Consider the following 18,932-nt stretch of genomic DNA (forward strand, 5'->3'; position numbering starts at 1 on the left):
AACAGCATCTCATCCAAAGAAGGCCTTGACTTTCTCCCTTGCACATATTTTGCAAGAGGAATACAAGAAAGGAAGGGACTACAGCTAAGTTTTAGATTTTCCCTTCTACATTGTATATGCCTTCCGTAATTCTAGGAACACTGATGCTCAGCTGTGCCCAGAAGTGAAGTTAAATGCATCAGAGCTTATCCAAACCATTTTGCTCAAATATTGCCCATGAGCGAGCAATTAGCAGGTCGTCAACAATTTTGATAGTTGCTTCAGGAATAACAAAACAAACAAACAAAAAAAAGCACTTGAGCAGCTGATGCTACTCAGAAGATCAGCAACAGCAGTTGAAACAATCCTAAAGAAACTGCTTTAAAACCATTACCAAATCTGCAAGTGCATCAACAGATGAGGAAAAAGCAGCAAAAAGGAAAAAAATAGTGCAAAAAACTTTTTTTCTTAAGCATTCAAAAATGAGCAGCATAGGACCTTCTGAAAAAGGGATATTTACATAACAGTTACTTCTATTTACAGTTTAACACAGTGGCTTTTCTCCTTATACCATAAGGTACGCGCTTCACAGCCTTTTGCTTCCTATCCGGAATAGGAAGCAATTTATTGTTTTGGAAGACACCCTGTTCAAGGATGGAAGAAACTGTACCTTTCTTTGGAGGTGGCTCTTCCACAGTAGGCTTATCTTCATCAGTACTGCGCTTTCTTCTCACTTCCAACTCAGTTTTCTCTTGTTTCAGTGCTTTAACTGAAAGCACTGAAAATTGGCTGCTTTCAGTTCCTTTATTAGTGTTCTCTTCTGCCGGTTCTGCTTTAATGGTAGTTAAATGGTAGGTAGTCTTTTCCTGTATTGATATAAGATCAGTTACATTGAAGCTTAACAAAAGGAGCACTTAAGTCTCAGTAATCTTCTGTAGGCAAATATTTACACAAAACCATACAGCTAAAATATTTACCCAGTGACTCTATAGACATCAGTTACAAATTTCAATAGCAGACAGAACAAGTACACCTTCAGATAATGACAAGTGCAATACTCTTTTTTTGTATAAGGATACGGAAATGTGTAAAGCTCACATAATCTTTTACTTTTTCTTCTAAATGAGATTTTAAGTCTTGTAGCTCTGTAATAATGTCATCTTTCCGCACCACGATGTCCATTAGCTCTCGAATCCTTTCATTTTGTGCATTCATTTTCTTGGAAATAAAAAATAAAAAAAAATCAGTCATCAGTTTCTAATGTAGTGTTAAGTAGCTGAATTACACAATGCATTAAAGGCAAATTCAGTTAAGCTAAGCTCGGTAAGAAATCTATTAATGGAGCCTACTGGAATAGCATTTTAAGCTACCACAAGTTGGTATTAAAACAATTTTACACAACATCTTCTTGATAAAGTTACCTCAGTTGCTTCTTTAAGTTGCTCAACAGACTCATCCAATTTAATCACCTGCATTTCAAAGTCTGTAAGACACAGAAAAGGTTGTGTTACATAAGTAGCCAATAGATAGTTTATTAAGTAATCAATTTTTCCAGATATTCTAATGTTTAGGTAGCTTTTGAACAGATTAATTAATTTGCGTGTGGTCTTCACTTATTGGGAGTGATTCAAAAGTTTTCTATATTTCTTGGAACGAAAACATTGCATCAACAAGACATAAAGAAGAGTAGAGATTGCAATATAAAAGTAAAAATCAAGATATAGACATTTAACCCCATACTTACGAAAGCATAAAGCTGCTAGTTGCAGTTTAAAGGAGAGGGGGAAAAAAAGAAAAGAAATAACCAAAAACCGTGGAATTGCTGAACCTGAATATACACAAGGAACAAACTATCACTTATCTACAGGCTATGGTTCCAAAGGTAGAACATCTCCTCTAATTCCTACTCAAACTGGTTATTTCTCTTTTAGATTAATGAACTATTTCTGTCTTCTACCTTTCACATCGCATAACTCATATTTGTTCTTCTGCATCAGCTCTTCTTCAGTTTTAAGTAGTTTGGTGTTTTTCTCTGGTAGCTCTTCTTTGGTCTCCATCAGTTCAAAGTTAGTTTTCTCCAGCTGCTTTTCAAACCAGCCAATATCTTCCTTCGGGTCCTCCAGGGATACAATGGAACTATGTGCTGCCTCAGCTTGCTCTTTAATATCCATGACATCATAATGCACATAATCAAGAATGCCCTCAGGATCAACACAGGTGTCAGGCACTATGCTATGTTCTCCACCCTGAAACGTAATTTATAATCAGTTAAAACTGGTGAATAGCTGACTACATAATAGCTGTTATTTCTACAGATAGTCTGGATAGCCACTATGAAGACAGCCATACAAGAAGTTTTTAATTTCAGCTTCAAAACCCACCTCACAAATTCACATACAACATGACAGTGATTCATATGGGGGGAAGATAAGTGGCATTCTAGTAACAGCTAATATATTTTATAGTATTTGATGTTTGGTCACTACTTAAACCAGTTTTCAAGAAAGTACAAAGGAGTTATTGCAGACTCCAATCCTGCTTTTAACCTCAAGAGTTTCACTAGGCAAACAATGTACAAGAACTGCCACTTCATGCAGCCATAGATTTCTGCTTTTTTTATGTTTTGAGTTTCCAGTTGCATTCAATGCAACTGATCATCATCTTTTCAGTTCTTTGTCTTGCAGCGCCACATCACCCTCATAGGCTGCTCCCTCTACTTTCACACTTAACCTCTTTCAGATAAGGCCACAATCCAAGGGCACACATCCATCAATTGTGCTTCAAACACAAACTCTCAGCACTTCAAAGTTTTCCATCAAGACTGTAGCACTGATCTGACAGCTTAACTTCTTCAGTGTTATATCATAGCACTCACTCCTACCCATTCCGCTTAACCCCCACTTTCCCACTGAAGCATCTGATGGCCATAACACAGCTTTTCAAACTCTTTACTGCTCCACTTCTTTTGTCAACACTTGAACTGGACAATATTCAAAATTACAACAGCAGCAACATATGGGGTAGCTGGATTTGCTTTCCTACATGGGATCATATTTTGAGAAGAGAGAAAAATTAAGTAAATAGCATAAAATCTCCTCCAGATGTAACAAGTTGCTTCTTGTTAGGTTGAATACTTTTTAGGAATGAGATTCTCAGAAGATGCTTCTGCCCTCAAACCCCAAAGAAACACAAAGACCCCAGTAGAGATTTTTAGAAAACACTGTAGGAAAATTAAGCTCAACTAAAACACTAAATTAAAAAACCTGACTGCTGCATGGAGACAAACACCCAGATTCACTACAGATACTACACAAATAGATTCATATTCTTAGAAGAACAGAATTCTTTCTTTAAATGCAAATCATAAGTACTGATCAACAAAATAGACTACAACATACTCACTTTTTGTGCAATAGCTGAGAATCTTAGCACATTGAGTGTTTCTTCATAGGTTGAAGCACACTGGCTAATGTTTGCTAACATTTGTATCTTCCCTTTTCCACTGAAGAATCCCTGAAGAAAGTGTGTTAACTTACTTTCACGAAACGGTATGTGCTGCTGCACCCTTTGAAGACAAAAACCACAACAAATCCCATTAGCAGAAGTTAACAGCTTCATTTCAATGTGAGAGCTATCCAAGTGGAAGACAACACATTAATAACTGCACTAGTCTTTAAATCATTTTGAGTTGTGGGTTGTTTTGAATTTAATCTTTTTGCTAGTTTGCAGACAGGTTGTATGATTGTTCCAGCTACTGTGCAGCCATTATCTTCTTAGACAACCCACGAGAACATTTAAAACAAAAAGTACATTCAACATCCAGCCTAAGATAGGTCATACAGCCTCACGTTAGCTTAAATTCTCTCTCACCTTTCTCTTTCCCTTACCACATCTGGCAAACTGACCTATCTACTTCTAAGAAAACAGTACCCAACAAAATCAGAGATAACCACTCTCTCAGTATATTGTCTCTAGGAAAGGACAATAGTAAATACTTTGGAAATAAAGAAGCATATACTTAGCACAACATCTCTGGTGTTTCCTAAACCAAGGTTAAGCCACTGAATCAAACAGCTGGTGATGTACAGAAAATTAGGAGAGAACTCCTAAAGCGTGACTAAACACACTGTTCTCTAGTGAGGTTACCTGCTGGACTCTTTACAGCTACTGAATTCTGCCAACAGAGCTAAAAGCTTCACATAGCTACGCTCCTGTCACAACACACGTGACCCATAAGTAGATTAAGTGCAGGAGTGGTAAATGAGTTCTTATTTTAAAGAAAATTACTATCAAAGTCATCACTACATTTCCCCCATATTGTTAAAATTTCAAGTGATCAGGACCAACAAATAAAACAGATCTGAATAAATCAAAGCACTTTAAGCAGCAGCTAATTTTAAGGAATCCTTCTTCCCTAGAAAGGACAGACAGATAAGAGACTAATCCAGTAGCAAGGCCTATTTTCATCTACTTTTAAGCATAACAGAATTTGAATAGGCTACCAGGCACAGTGTGGCATTTCATGAACACAGAGCTCACCTAATCTTTGGGACAGAAAGACACCTTCAAATGAGAATCAGCAGAGATTTCTGCAATTATATCCAGCTGTGACTGTAAATAAATACTACATTGTTTAAAATACAGAAAGCTCTGTCTGCACTCATTTAGAGCACAACCTCAGACAGAAGTAGCAAGCAGGCTTTCTTCTCTCTGAATTTGGTTAGCTAGATCAGAAAGAATGATGAAGTTGCATCAAGGTTTGGAAAAAAAAATATATATATATATATATATATATATATATATGTATATATGTAATTATATATATCTATATGTATATATGTAATTATATATATCTATATATTATTTTTCTTTTCCAAATTATATATATATATATATATATTCTGACCACGTCTCTTGGCTAGGACAAAGCACAGCAATATCCCTGAGGAAAGCTGTTACAGCAGAACTAAATGATAAATGCAACTAACTAACAAAGGAGGAAAAGGTCTAACATTTCACACATTTAAAGTGAAAATAGTGAAAACAAATTTTATAATCTGCCCCAGGACTTGTTTGAGAAGGCAAGGCCAGAAAAAAAAAACAAAAACACAACGCTAATTTGCTTAAGTCTATGATAACACATTCAGAAATTTAGATCTGGAATGGTTTTATTTGAAAAAACAAACAAACAAACAAAAACCAACAACAAAAAGAAGGCAAGTTTATAGATCACTTTCTTAGATCATTAAGTCTTCACACATCTGCAGAAGCCTACAGATAGTTTTCACTCATAACATAGTTTCGTACTCTGCATTTTAAACAATAGTTTAAACATTGTACATGATATCTGAAATCTACAACTAGTTTACAGTTTGTACAAGGACTTACTTTGACTGCTGACTGATCTTGAGTGCACTAATACACTTGCTTAGAGTTAGGAGAGATGCATTGATATTTCCACTCTCTTTCAGTCTGTCACCTTCATTGCACGTCTTGGTATTCCTTTCTGAACCAGCAAGATCACACAGTGATAATCTGAAGGCAGATAAGGAAAATTAAGTTTTCTTGCCTTTGAATGTACATTGATTATTTATCATTTCCAACACAACCACTCCTCCTAGAGGAACAATTTCTTGAACCCTTTCATGCTTTTTAATGTTGCTTTCCTAGTGAAGTTGCACACTACTTCCTGCCAAACTCTTTTCCAACACAGCTTCCATTTTTCTGCCATATTCTTCCTTCTGAGGATTTACATTAGTTCAGAAGTTGAGTGAGAAGGATAAAGGAACACTGTGTGGAACAGTGGGCACAAGATATAGAACAGCATTACAACTTGATGGTTTAGTACTGCATAATGACAGGAAATGGGGAACCACCACTCATACAGGAGGCTGTATCAGGGAACCTAGTGTCCGTAGCCCAATATCAATACATCAATACTGAAAGTAACTGACAATTTCATCCTAAAAGAAGAAGGGAACTCTGCTCTGAACTTACTCATTGACTCGTGTCACTCGTGGCATTTCAAGGTCTTCAATTCTTAGTACCTTAATTGTAAATATACTGTGGCTAAAAGGAGAAATGAAGCAAGGTCAATAGCCAGAAATACACACATTTTCTAAAATCTGTAACATCTGTTCAAAACACTGCTGGATTTATTCCAGATTCAATTAACAATAATTCTACTAGATGCATTAAACCTTTTAAAGAGACATTCCGTCTTGGTTTATTTTGCTTTTCTTCCCCCTCATGAACCACCATTACTTACATGGAAGAAGGCTTAGTTATTTTGTTGAGAGTTTTTGATAAAACACTTAGCTTTTGTATGCACTTATCTGCTTGAAGGACTAATCTCTCTAGTTCAAAGCACTAGAATCACAAACTGTCACAAAATATCACATGGAACACTAGATATCAAGCCTTTTTAAAGCCTCTTCCCCGAAAAAAAGCCATAAACAATATTTTCATTCATCCCTCTTCCCCACACTATGTTACACCCAATGTTAGTGAAAGTTTCCCACCTTCAGCTGGAGCAAGTATTTAGCTTTGTGCTTGCAAAACTCCGGTGTTTCTGTCCCAGTTTAAAAAGTCTGAAAGCTTCTTTAGAATCAGAAATCTGAACCCACTGCAAACCTTTCAAAAGAAGGAAAAGTGATTTTTGCAAGCTTCGCTAGCAAAAGAGAAAGTGAACAAGAAATAAGGTATACAAACTAAGAACATTTAGTTAAGACAATAAAATACTTCATTAACTCTGCCTCAAACATACGACAAGCTGATGGCAGATAAGACTAAGATTCTTCCTCCCACAGAAAAGGGCAAGGTATAGTATAGCACAACAGTTTATCCTACCAGTATACTAAAGTATGTTCCATCCAAATTAAGCAAGCAGCCTTAGTACTGAAAGTACAAAAGCTAAGTTCTTAAACTACAGAAGCCGAAAGTTTGTATTCATTGGTGCAGAAGTCAATCTGAGAAGTTTTTTGTTTTAGCTTGTAGTTTTTATTGGGGATGGGTTATCTGGATTTTGTCTGCATTATAACGACTGTATGGCTCTCATTTTCAAGGATGATGAAGGCAGTGGAGTTCACACAGGCTTTATGGGCAATGTACAGGAATAAGGAGAATACTGTTGAAGATGCAGATACGTACATGTAGCTTGTTGCCTTCACATTCAAGCAGACACTTCTAGAGCTACACTGAACACATTTAAGAGTTTTCTATCTCAGAAGAAACATGTTACACTATTCCATGACAAGCTTGGCAGTTTGCAAAGTATTCTAGTTACCTTTTACGTAAGAATATCCCTTGATGTCTTGAGCAAGGCAAAGTGTCCTTTTTTTTCTGTCATTTGATAAAGGAGCCAGTAAATCATAAAAACATTCATTGTAAATCTCAAAAAATGAAACCCAGAGAACTTCACAAAATCATCTATAGATAATCTGCTAAGTTGGTCTGATCCTTCTGAGAGATTTTCTGCACCTGCAAAGTAGAAAATATTACAAGTCAATGTAGAGACAGTAAAACTAGCTGCATTTAAAAATAAGTAATAGTTAAGCTTACAGCTTAAAACTTTTCCCAGAACATAAACACAGAGAATCCCCACCTCTCATACAAACACCAAGTATCTGGAAGTCAAGACGCTTGCCCTACACATTTGCAACGACACGCCTGCTATAAAGCTTGCTTTTTCACTTCCAAAACCCAATCTAACATCTATAGTTGGGTTAGAAATATTCAGAACTCTTCAGTCTTTACAATATAGAGAACTGAACTAGTAAGGACACTTCGTTCTGACTTTTTAGGGAAAAAAAAGTATTTAGTGAGTTCTTAAGTGCCCTAAAGGCCTGTCGGAAAACCACTAGGGATCTTATCAGAAATCATACTCTTTTTCTTTGTTTTACTTTCACCTCATAAAACCAGGTTATGATAGATGTCCCAGTAGTGTCCTAGCCATTTTATTCCTTCTGTTTTCTGCCCAGATGTCCTGCCCATTATTCCGTTCTGTTACAAATAAAAGCTAAATAATCCTTTTATTATCAGCATTAGCCAAAAAAGCCAGTCGTTGACCTTACAGAAGCTTTTCTAATTGCTACTGTTTAATATAAAACATACCCTTAGAATCAGCTGGGGATTTGTCATTAGTGCTGTTGTGATGGTCTACCTACGAAAGAAAACAGAGACTTTAGGATTTATTATTGATGTACAGCACCAATACACCACTGGTTGCTTTTATTTATTTATTTATTTATTTATTTTAAAAGCAGCTGTATTGCTCTACCAGAAAACAATACAGTATAGTTCCAAGGTGCCAACACAAAAATCCTGGCTACACATTTTGACTGGTTTCACCTTACTACTCATTTCTGACAATTCCTTTACTATAAGATCTGATGCATTTCAGCTTCCTGATTCAGAAAGAAAAAGAACAAATAGGGAGAGAATCCCCAACAGGAAAAGGAGTTATTTAATAAGATGATTTTCAATAGCCCATTTATAATCTGCATTTTACCCTTCATGAATCTTGGACTCCTGAAATATTTTTCTTATTGGGATTTTCTTAATTCAGGACTTCCATATCCTATGGCTTATTAGGTCAACTCTCAGAAAAGGAAGTTAAGGTAGAATACTTGATCACTTAATGTAGATAAGCAGCTTATTATTTCTTAACTCAGGCTATCAAAGTGTTACACAAATGAAGTTATGACTAAATTTTGTAAATATAATATTTTTAAGTAGTTTGGTCATAGAAAATACAGAATAGCTCCCAACATGTAGATCTCATGATGCTCATAGATGTATACTCAGTTCCCAGGCTTCAGGTTGTGTTGCTTTTTTATAGAGCACAAAAGTAGAAAGAAATTCTCATCTACTGAAGAGGAGGAATCTCACCTACCAGATACAGTATGCTTAGAAGTAAAACTTTTAACATAGAAGTTTTCATCTACATGACACTCACCCAGATCTGGCTTTGTATAGTCAGCAAAGCTTGTACCTACTTAGCTTATAAGGTCAAGTATTTTACCTAGGAACACGGGTCTTGAAACTAGAGGAGGCACCTATATCGCACGATCACATCTTAACTCTCTAATGGAGTAGGATGAGATCAGCATATAGCTGTCCACTGCATTTTCTTTCCACATACTCACTAAACCTAGAACAGTTTTACACATCTTTGGTTCATGTAGAAGACAGGTGTTGTTTTTCCCCGAAATACTTAAATATCATTGGAGCCAGACTTCATACTCAGCTGTGCTCTTGAAATAATTCAGAAGGAATTTTACTGCCACCTGCCTTTCACACTGTGAAGTCCACACTTAACCACCTCATCAGTAAGATCAAGTTAACATACTCCACAACTAAAATACCCCAGTGTGGTGTAGCACACCACTAATAAGATGCTTCATTCTTTTTCAGCAGGAACAGAAAGACAAATAGAAAACTGTGTGTAAATACAGAACCCTCTTTCATTACAGAATGGAAAGGATAACACTGAACTATCACAAGATGCATGTACTCATCATTTCTTTATAAAGTAGTTTCCTACCTCTTTTGTCAGACGAAGCAACGAATTTTTAAGAGCAATTTCTTCTCTCACTTTGTCATTAGTCAGTTTTACGTAATCTCTCCACCGAATAGGTTTCAGATCCATTTTTGTGTGTAGCCTTCCTCCAACAGTTTTAAACAACATATCCATCGTCCTTGGCAAAATACCAACATCATCTTCTGTCCCTGTAAGCAATACACAAAAGAAGGGCCAGGTTACTATTGTAAGCAACATATAAACATAAATGAAGACAAAGATAACTGATTCTAATCTCAAAGTATACACAAAGAATTTAGAGGCCAGTTACAGTCTGAAGCAATGTTTGCAGTGTTACTAGACTGTTCCCTGAAAAATACTGGCTTTAAGCAACAGCTCACATCCCATTCCTTAGACATTACAGGGCATCACTTTAAAACAGCCAGAATATTCTGCATAAGCTTAGCCTTAAGAAGAAAAAATAACCCACAGCAAACTCCCACATTTAACAGACGTGCAGATTTTCAACTGTTTACCAGGCTCCCTTCCTGCTCTGAAACAACCCTGAAATAACAACCAGAGTGATGTCTCTGCTACAACATTCCGTTCGTCCCACAAACCCTATTTAGAAATATCTACAAGTCTCATAAAAACTGTTAAAGTAACTCAGCTCCTTTCCCATTGCCTTTTCTTGGAGCACACAACTACCTCCACATCTTGCCTACTTCACGCCTTAGTTTTTCCACTGTCACTAAATACCAAGCAAGCTTCAGTGTTTTAAAGTCAGTCATGAACACAAGAGAGGACAATACGCAGAAGAATTTCTATAGTGCTGTATGGAAGGTGCATAGAAAGATAATTTTTGAACATACTACCCTGTTGATTCTTAATATTTAAGTCCTAAAAAGGTATTACTGTGGGAAAGTCTTCAGCTCCACGCATATAAAACTATTGGAAATACATAGTAACAGAACACTAAATAACAGAAATAAGGGGAATTTGTTTCCTGTGAACCCAATCGTTTCATTTGTTATGACAATATTAAACATAAAAAACAACTGCTCCCAGCCAGAAAGGAGATTGATGTATTATTTCTGTACTACTAAAGCTCAGGGAACACAATCTTCTATGCTGCTGTTATTACTAAAATCAGAAATTTGAAAAAAGATTGAAATACCTTGATCAAATGTTTCAGAATGTTTAATTTCTGCCTACAATAAATCAAACAAACTCAAACATACTTTGCCTTCAAATAAAGAACAGCATTTAAGATGCACGCATTTATAGTAGGAACAAAAACCAAAGTTACTGTAGTGTAGACTGTCTTACACACTTGTAAATTTAGTAATATTTGTTATGGAAGAAGACGACTTTTCAAGGCTACTAATATTCAAAAGAAGGCAACGTACAAGGCCTGTTGAGTAACTAGGTAAGAAGTCATAACATCTCTCTCTTCTAGAAGTAGTTCTCACTTTAAGAAATTAATTCAAAGAAAAAGCATTTCTGCTCATACCTTGGAATGTGTAAGTTTTCCCAGCATTTGTAATGCCATACGTAAAAACAAGGCGATTACATCCTTCTAAGAACTCTTTCACTGGTTGCTTCACTGTACCTTCAAAGAATTCTTCTTGAGTTGCTTCAGGTCCAAACACCTGAATGTTACCAAGAAGCTGGTTAATCTCGTTATTTTGTTTAAGCAATATTTAGGTACTTGTAAGGAGACAGATACACATTGATAATTCTAAAGACAGTTAAGAAAAACTCGTTTGCTTTATATGAAGTAACAGAAGACAAGCAACTTTTTCCACAAATAACTTAAAATCATTTAAAGACAATTAATTTACCCGTGAAAAGGTGAACTTCTGTGTTGTCTGTCCTAAAGTTTTACCGCTCATTCTTCCCAATGAGCTCTTAGGGGACTTCAGTATAATGCTTGTTGAGTCCTCAAGTGAAACACATCCCTATTACAAGGAAGCACAAGTAATGCAGGCATGAAAAAAGTTTTAAAAGGTCATCTTACAGGAAAGAAAACATATATACTTTAAGGGTTGTTTTTTTGTTTATGATTAAATAAATGCCTTACCTGCGATCCATTTGCTCTCTCCCATGCCGTAAAGGGTTTAATACGCAGGCAAACTTGTATGTGTCCCCTAGGCTCCAAACTAGACCTCTAAAATTAAAGAGCTGGAAGTTAGAAATCTGACTAGATCCTCTGTTTGATGATTAGCACATTAAAGCAGCATTATTTTCATCATCCTATTGTAACAGACTCATTTGTTAACACAGGAAGTAATAATATTTTACTGTTTTCACAAGTGCTTTGGACCCTGCTAAACTTCTTTGTCAGAGCCTAGAATTTCAGAACAAGTACTACTGCAACACACTCCTGTACTGCATTCAGGCCAACTATAAACAAAAGTACTCCATTATTGTGCTTCTGAGACAATGTTAGCTTCATCCACTGATACCGGTGCTCCTCATAAGGTATCAAAGCAACACCACACATCTTGGTCTAGTCTATGCACAGTCTAAAAGCATAGTGAAGATGATTTTCATCTCCTCTGTAAGATTCTAATGCTTCTTATAAAGAAAAGCATTAAGTTGTTTTTTTTTTTGGAGAAACAAGCTGCCTTTGTGGTCCTGAGGGCCCCTTTTTGTCACCTGTTGGGCACAGCAAGAGAGCTTTTCTTGTACAAATCTATGCCCTGTGTACCTTTCTCGATCCCAAAACCTAGAGTTGTGGTGCAGACACTGGATGCTGACCAGAGCAGTAAAGGAACAGAAGAGGGGAAAAGCAGATACAGGTAAGACACCTAAAAGAAAGAAAAAGAGCAGAAGAGAAGGAAGGATACGGTTAAGAACAAAGGACAGAAGATGGAAAGTGCTATAGAGGATTGGACTGGACATGAGCAGATCAGAGCTACACCAAGGTGCGGCTTCTCCCTGTGTCCCTGTCCACCACTGGCAACATCCCCCAATGACAGGGATGCTGCTGCCCCAGCAGCTGATGGGGTTGTGGTCTGGGGTTATGTTCTACCTGCTACAGACCCCCAGTTCCCTGCTACTTCTTTTTTTCAGGTGTCTGCACACAAGGAACAGGTGTTCCCCATGCCCTGCATGCTGGTAATTAGTGTGGGCAATTACTGTGTGGGAATTGGGGGAGGGAAATTCAGGGGTGGGATAGTGAGGAGGAATTGGAGGGGGCTGGGAAATTGTTTGGGTGGGACTGTAGAGATCAGGCATGACTGCTAGGATGGGGGATATTTGGTTGGAAATACTGTCATTTCTATTACTCATTGCTTTGTATATGTTATTAAATGCTTTATGTTCCCTCTGCTACATCTCTGCTTGCAGTCATTTGTGCAGTGTCAAAGGTCCTCAGCTCTACATGCCCACCTCCAGGGTAGGATGGAGCACCACAGATGGCAGTGTTCCGCAGCTGCCACCAGCAGCCCCAGCTCATCCCTCCACACCTGAGGTGTGAGTGGCTGTGAGAGGAATGTCTCTGTGGAAGTGCAGCTCATTCCTCCCCTCTGATGGGGGCAGAAGGCATCTGCATTTCCCTCATGGCTCTTATTTCCTGTGTTACTGTGGGAAATGAGCTGAGCCACTGTGCCTCCCTACTATGGCAAGCTCTGCAGCTCTGCCACTGTCTTTATACTCAGCTGTTCCTGTGTGTAATGCTCCACACTTGGACCCTGCAGAGCCCAGAGGCCTCCTTGGCTGCTGTTACTCACCTGGACATTGAGGGTGCTGTGTCTCCAGTCTGTACCTGCTTCCAGGTGTCACTTGCAAGACACTGCAAGTCCACCTGGTTGGAACTGCAGTCAACAAACACAAATGTGAAAGAAATAAGAAAGGATTCTTTCATTTCACAGGCTTTCATCTCCATTGAAAGATGTTCTGCTGTGCAGCACAGCTGGGAGCATTTCATATGTGCAAAAAAGGGGGATAGGCCCTGGCTGTGCCGGGCCCCAAAGCAGCCCCGACTGTGCTGGGTTCCCCTCTCACCTGGGCCCTGCAGTGGCCTCAGCTGTGCCTGGTCCCCCTCTGCTCTGGGCCCTGAGCTGGCCCCAGCTGTGCCTGGTCCTCCTCCATCCTGGGCCCCAAGGCCCTGCCTCTGCCTGCTCCCCCTCTGCTCTGGGCCCTGAGCTGGCCCTAACTGTGCCAGGCCCCCCTCTGGCACAGGCCCTGCCTCAAGCCCCGCCCCCTGTGGGCAGCAGTGCTAGTGCCTGTTGGTTTTGCTCTCTTCCCTCTTCTTTCCCTGTTCTCTTCACAAATGCTTTCAGATCCCCCAGGATGACGTGCACTGACACTGCTGCCTTCTTCCTGAACAAACTTTCTGGGCAGCTCAGCTTTTTCTACAGAGCAGCGTGCCTTTGGAAGTGCTTGGAGGATGTAAACTAACAGCAAGAGAACACTGAGCTCTTCTGGGTCTTTCTAGGCATGGCAAAGAGACAGGAGAGAGTGCTCAGCCTCGAGTGGTTGCTTGTATGCAGAAATCACAGTTGTCAACATCTGTGCTGTTTTGCTGTAGGCAGTAGTGTGTGACAAGAAGCCTACAATTATCAATTTAGCGAACGTAATTAATTGTAACAGTTCCCCTTTCTTCTTCCCTCGACACTTGGGTTATGGAGTTCTCCTATGCTATGTGCTGGTGTAATACCTCTGAGCCACAGCACTGTTGCGTTTAGCAAAGCTCATGGCAACAGGCTTTGGCCAACCTCAGAGCTACGTAGATGATGAGAAGATATCCGATGATAGGAGAGAAAATGAACAAGCTCCAAGGTAAGTGTTGTTTTTTCCTTCTACTCAGCACGCCATCGCTAAATCTTCCATGCTATGACTTTTATCGTGACAGTGATGATCCATTAACCTCACACCTTTAGCACAGCACTTTCTGTGGAGATTCCCACCAGTGACAAAGTATTAGTGCCGCTTTTCTGCCTGTTTCTTTTTTGTCTGTATTTTCCAGAATGTGGGTATTTCTTTCATTGCCCACAAACACTGCCCAGTGCAGGAGGAGGCAGGGACAAGAGTCAGGAGCAAGGGCAGAATAGTTTCTCTGTTAGTGAATGGAATGCCAGTGTTTTCTGCATATGGACTTGCCATAGTGCTTCTTACAAGGCCTAACAGTGGGATGAAATGTGCCCTGAAGCAGGTGTGCTTGCAGGAAGGCAAAAGAGAATTGCAAATATTGCTAAGGGGGGCCAGTAAGATGATCAGAGGGCTGGAGCACCTTTCCTATGAGAACAGGTTGAGGGAACTGGGCTTGTGCTTGGAGAAGAGAAGGTTCCAGGGAAACCTCACTGTTGGCTTCTAGTATTTGAAAGGAGCATATAAACAGGCAGGGGAATGGCTGTTTACAAGGGTGGACAGTGATAGGACAAGGGGAATGGTTTTAAAGTGATACGGGGAAGTTTAGGTTGGATATTAGGTTGATGTTTTTCACACAGAGGGTGGTGACGCACTGGAACAGGTTGCCCAGGGAGGTTGTGGATGCTCCATCCCTGGAGGCATTTCAGGCCAGGCTGGATGTGGCTCTGGGCAGCCCGGTCTGCTGGTTGGAAGCCCTGCACACTGTGGTCCTTTTCAACCCAGGCTATTCTATGAGTCTATGGCTGTTTTTAACACCAAAATGCAACTTGGCTTGTAATTGTTTCTAAAATGATCTGGTTCGTCCTGTTTTGAATGTGATATTTCTACAGCAGAAGGATGCAGAAGTGAAAAGGCTCGAAACGCTACTGAAGGAAATTGCCGAATGTCAGGACAACCTCGAGGAAGCAAATGAATCCATAAGAAAACCATCGAGATGAATTATTTCCTATGGCGAGACCGCGGGGGGGCAACGAGGCGGCCGCCACCCACCCCCCATCTCTGTCCCCTTCATCCAACACGAAGGGGGTGATGGCGGCGGGGGGCCGAGCCCCTTCTCACACCAACTGGCTTTCGGGTCCCACCCCCAGCGTTTCCCACATGGCGTCGAACATGTGGCGTCGCCTGGAGGTGTCCCAAGGGGGGGGGAGGGTCGCAATTGAGCCGCTACGGGTAAAGGAAGGGGGGGCAAAGAGGAGTCGGAGACACCCCCCATCGCCCGGGGCCTTAGGAGCTGAATACGGCATTGACCGGGAGGAGTGGGGGGGGGGGGGGGGGGAAGCGGGAGGGGCGCAGGGTGAGCCTTAATTCTGCTCCCCCCGACTCCAACCGCACCGATCACCCCTGAGCCCCCCCCCACCTGCAGCAGCAGCGCCAGGATGTGGAGGCGATGAGGGGGGGTCGCGTCGTCGGGCTCCAAACAGATGCAAAGCCGTAACCCCCCTCCGGGGCTCCCCATCGTGCCAGAGCCCTCCCGTAACCCCCCCAGGCTCCGGGCAGCCAAACGCCGCAGGTAGCGGCTGCACGCTTTGGGCCGGGGGGGGCCGGGCGCCCGAGCCAATACTCTCAGGTATCCCCGCAGCCCCCCTTCGTTTTGGGTGGGGGGGGGGGGGGGCACCCACGGGGGTACACGAGCAGCAGCAGCAGCAGCTCCACCTGTAGGGGGGGGACACACAGCCCTCCGTGGAGACACAGCTGACACGTCCCCACCCCTCTGAGGACACCCCCCCCCCCCCCCCCCCCCCTCCCCCCCCCTCCCCCCCCCTCCCCGGGATCGCCTTCCTCCGGCTCTGTAGGCCGTAGGAACCAAAGCGAGGGCGGAACGCCAGTGAAGCGGATCGCGTTTCCCAGGGGACTCATTTCCATAGAGCACGCGTTCCCTCCGGGGGAGCGGGTTACGGCACGGACCCATTGGGGATAATGGGGGGAAGGGGGAGTGGAGACCGGAGAGGCCTGACCTGGTTGCGTGGGGCGGAGGGGGGGGAACGGCAGAGGGAGCGGAAGAGGTTTGTGGGCTGAGGGCCGCCAACAGCCGCCCCCAAGGCCGCAGCATGGTTTAAGGGGGTATTTTGGGGCTAAGGGGTGGATTTGGGGTCCATAGGGTGGGTTTGGGGGGTATTTGGGGGTTATGGGGTGGCCTTTGGGGGTTTTAAGGTGGGCTTGGGGGGGTGTTTGGGGGCTGTGGGGTGGGATTAGGGTGCAGTGGGGTGGGTTTGGGGTCTATAGTGTAGGTTTAAGGGGGTATTTGGGGGCTGAGGGGTGGATTTGGGGTCCATAGGGTGGGTTTGGGGGGTATCCGGGGGTTATGGGGTGGCCTTTGGGGGTTTTAAGGTGGGTTTGGGGGGCGTTAGGAGGCTGTGGGGTGGGATTAGGGTGCAGTGGGGTGGGTTTGGGGTCTATAGGGTGGGTTGGGGGAGGTATTTGGAGTCAGTGGGGGCACTCTAAGACCCCAGTTTAATGGGGGGGGCGGGGGGGGTCTCTTTGGAACCAAATTGGGTTGAAGGGGAAGGGGCGTGGGGGGCAATCTTTATGCCTACGGCGCCCCCTAGTGGTCACCCACAGCCACGACAGGGGAACTTTGTGTCCTTCCGTGCAGGGGGGCAGAGCTTAGGGGCGGGCCCATATGAGTGTATATGGCCCGGCCCCCTCCCATCATCAGCGCTTCCTGACCCGGGGCTGCGCCGCACCCAACGCTGCGTTCCGGGTTTCTATATAAAGGGTGTGTGTGTGTGTGTTATTAATGAGTATATATTGAAGGGGGGGGTGGGGGGGGGGCTTTATTTTGGGGGGTTCGCTTTATTTTGGGGGGTTGGTAAGGGAGGAGAGGGCAGTGAGCAGCGTGATGCAGTGCAACAGCAATCCTTGCTGCTCTCTCTGCTTGTTTGCTCACAGGCACGTTTTCATGCTGCATGAAGGCTTTGTAAAGCTGTTAGCAGGGTCACTTGGGATAGGAGGAGGGGAAACAGTTTCAGACAGAAAGAGGGAAGATTGGCTTTGGATGGGAGGAAGAAGGATTTGACTGGAGGGTGGTGAGGCATTGGGATGTCTTGCCCAGAGAGGTGGTGGGTGCCCAGACAGGCTTTCAAGGCCTGGCTGGACCAGGCTCAGAGCAACCTCATCTGGAGGTAGTTGTCCCTGTTCCCTGCAGGGCGGTGGGACCAGGTGCCCTTTTGGGGTTCCTTCCTGCTCCAATCGTTCCGTGATTCTCTCATACAAAGGCGGCCACCGCATCCCAGACGGCAACTCGCTCTGGAGATTAAAATAAAAGCAGGTCACACTCTGCATCTGCTGCTTCCTGGCACCCCTCCCACTGCTGGGCAGGATGGAGGTGGCAGATGGAAAGTGCCATTTCCATCCCAAGACTGGCTGCAGCACCGCTCCCTTGGTGGCTGTGGGCACGTGTACCTTCAGTGTCACTGCATGTCTGTCCAGAGGCAGTTCCCACCCTGGGGCCGTTCTTGCTCATCCTGGGTTGCTCCTTGTTGGTGCCAGCCATGCTGGAGCTCATCCTTCAGATGCGTCTGTTCTGTACCAGATGCTCCTTCAGGATGCAGGACCCTCATCTGTGCTCTGCCTTCAACCCCCCTCCTGGGTGGCCGTGACTCCAACCCCAATGGCTTCTTTATAGGTCAACGTGGGATCCCAGACTCCAACCCCAATGGCTTCCAAGGCCAACATGGGCTCCCATCATGGGCTGGTGAGACACGGCAACAGCTGAACGCAGAGCTCACGAGGTACGAAGGGGAACTGAAGGCTGTGATGAAGAAGCTGAAGGAGGAATATGGCGACGTCGTGACCTTAAAGGGCCGAAGCTATGAGGAAAAGATGAGGAGGAACCGGGGGCAGATGCTCTACAGGCTGCAGCAGGGCAGGAGAGCTGCCGCCATGGGGGGCATCAAGCAGCCAAAGGTGGGAAGGTGCTGAGGTGGAGTTTGGAAGCCCCACGGCTTAATTTGGGGTCTGGTTTTGGGTTCATTTTGCATCGTTTTGGGCCTGTTTATTTAGGGTTTGGATTTTGGGTTCATTTTTAGGCCCACAATGTGTCAGTTCTGTGCGTTGAGGCTGAAGGGGGAAGTGGGGGGTTGGGGATGGGATGGAGGGGTTAATTGGTTCCTATAAATGGAAGGGAAGGATTTGGGGCCATCAATGAAGGGGTTCGTTGGTTCCTATAAATGGAAGGGATGGATTTGGGGTGGTGGATGAAGGTTCATTGGTGATGGGTTTGGGGTCATGGGTGGAGGTACATTGGAGATGGATTTGGGGCTGTGGATGAAGGGGTTCATTGGTTCCTCTAAATGGAGGGATGAATTTGGGGCTGTGAATAAAGTTTCATTGGAGATGGATCTGGGGCCATGGATGTATCAGAGTATCACAGTCTCGTGCGGGTTGGAAGGGACCTTAGAGATCATCGAGTCCAACCCCCACGATTCGAGCCTCCTGTGTAGCAGAGCAGCACTTCTACCACTTGCGACACAGGGCGGATTTGAACCCGGGCCTCTGGTGTTGCAAAGTGGCATCCTTAACCACTGTGCCACCGGAGGCACACAATGTAGCTTCA

General features: G+C 43.0%; 2 protein-coding genes and 2 long non-coding RNA genes across 6 annotated transcripts; 1 reads left to right on the top strand and 3 right to left on the bottom strand.

Moving 5' to 3' along the window:
- Positions 1 to 539: 539 nt before the first annotated feature.
- Positions 540 to 2,864, bottom strand: LOC146758018 (uncharacterized). The gene is made up of 4 exons (XM_085518645.1): positions 2,772 to 2,864; positions 1,937 to 2,225; positions 1,401 to 1,462; positions 540 to 1,197 (listed from the first exon to the last, which is right to left on the bottom strand). Exons 1-4 carry the CDS (start codon positions 2,862 to 2,864, stop codon positions 1,015 to 1,017), a joined length of 627 nt encoding a protein of 208 aa, XP_085374771.1. The 3' UTR covers positions 540 to 1,014.
- A 570-nt stretch (positions 2,865 to 3,434) lies between these two features.
- On the bottom strand, positions 3,435 to 9,658 carry LOC146758019 (uncharacterized). 2 transcript variants are annotated; one of them, XR_014935380.1, is made up of 5 exons: positions 9,524 to 9,658; positions 6,501 to 6,612; positions 5,977 to 6,048; positions 5,368 to 5,514; positions 3,435 to 3,544 (listed from the first exon to the last, which is right to left on the bottom strand). It is a non-coding gene; the product is annotated as an uncharacterized LOC146758019 (long non-coding RNA). The 2 variants fall into 2 exon arrangements; XR_014935379.1 differs by lacking the exon at positions 9,524 to 9,658 and adding an exon at positions 7,265 to 7,439 and having other exon boundaries at positions 3,438 to 3,544.
- A 1,636-nt stretch (positions 9,659 to 11,294) lies between these two features.
- On the bottom strand, positions 11,295 to 13,335 carry LOC146758020 (uncharacterized). The gene is made up of 3 exons (XR_014935381.1): positions 13,237 to 13,335; positions 11,583 to 11,669; positions 11,295 to 11,460 (listed from the first exon to the last, which is right to left on the bottom strand). It is a non-coding gene; the product is annotated as an uncharacterized LOC146758020 (long non-coding RNA).
- Positions 13,336 to 13,763: 428 nt separating this feature from the next.
- Positions 13,764 to 18,644, top strand: LOC146758021 (coiled-coil domain-containing protein 87-like). Of its 2 annotated transcripts, none has more exons than XM_085518288.1 (2): positions 13,764 to 14,287; positions 18,003 to 18,644. In XM_085518288.1, the coding sequence occupies exons 1-2, from the start codon at positions 14,239 to 14,241 to the stop codon at positions 18,296 to 18,298; spliced, it is 345 nt and encodes a 114-aa protein (XP_085374414.1). In that variant the 5' UTR covers positions 13,764 to 14,238; the 3' UTR covers positions 18,299 to 18,644. The 2 variants fall into 2 exon arrangements, with proteins under 2 accessions (XP_085374414.1, XP_085374413.1); XM_085518287.1 differs by lacking the exon at positions 13,764 to 14,287 and adding an exon at positions 16,884 to 17,093.
- Positions 18,645 to 18,932: the final 288 nt, after the last annotated feature.

The sequence above is a fragment of the Coturnix japonica genome, chromosome 17 (genome assembly GCF_054131305.1).
Source record: "Coturnix japonica strain WE chromosome 17, WE-NBRP24, whole genome shotgun sequence".
NCBI classification, from domain to species: domain Eukaryota; kingdom Metazoa; phylum Chordata; class Aves; order Galliformes; family Phasianidae; genus Coturnix; species Coturnix japonica.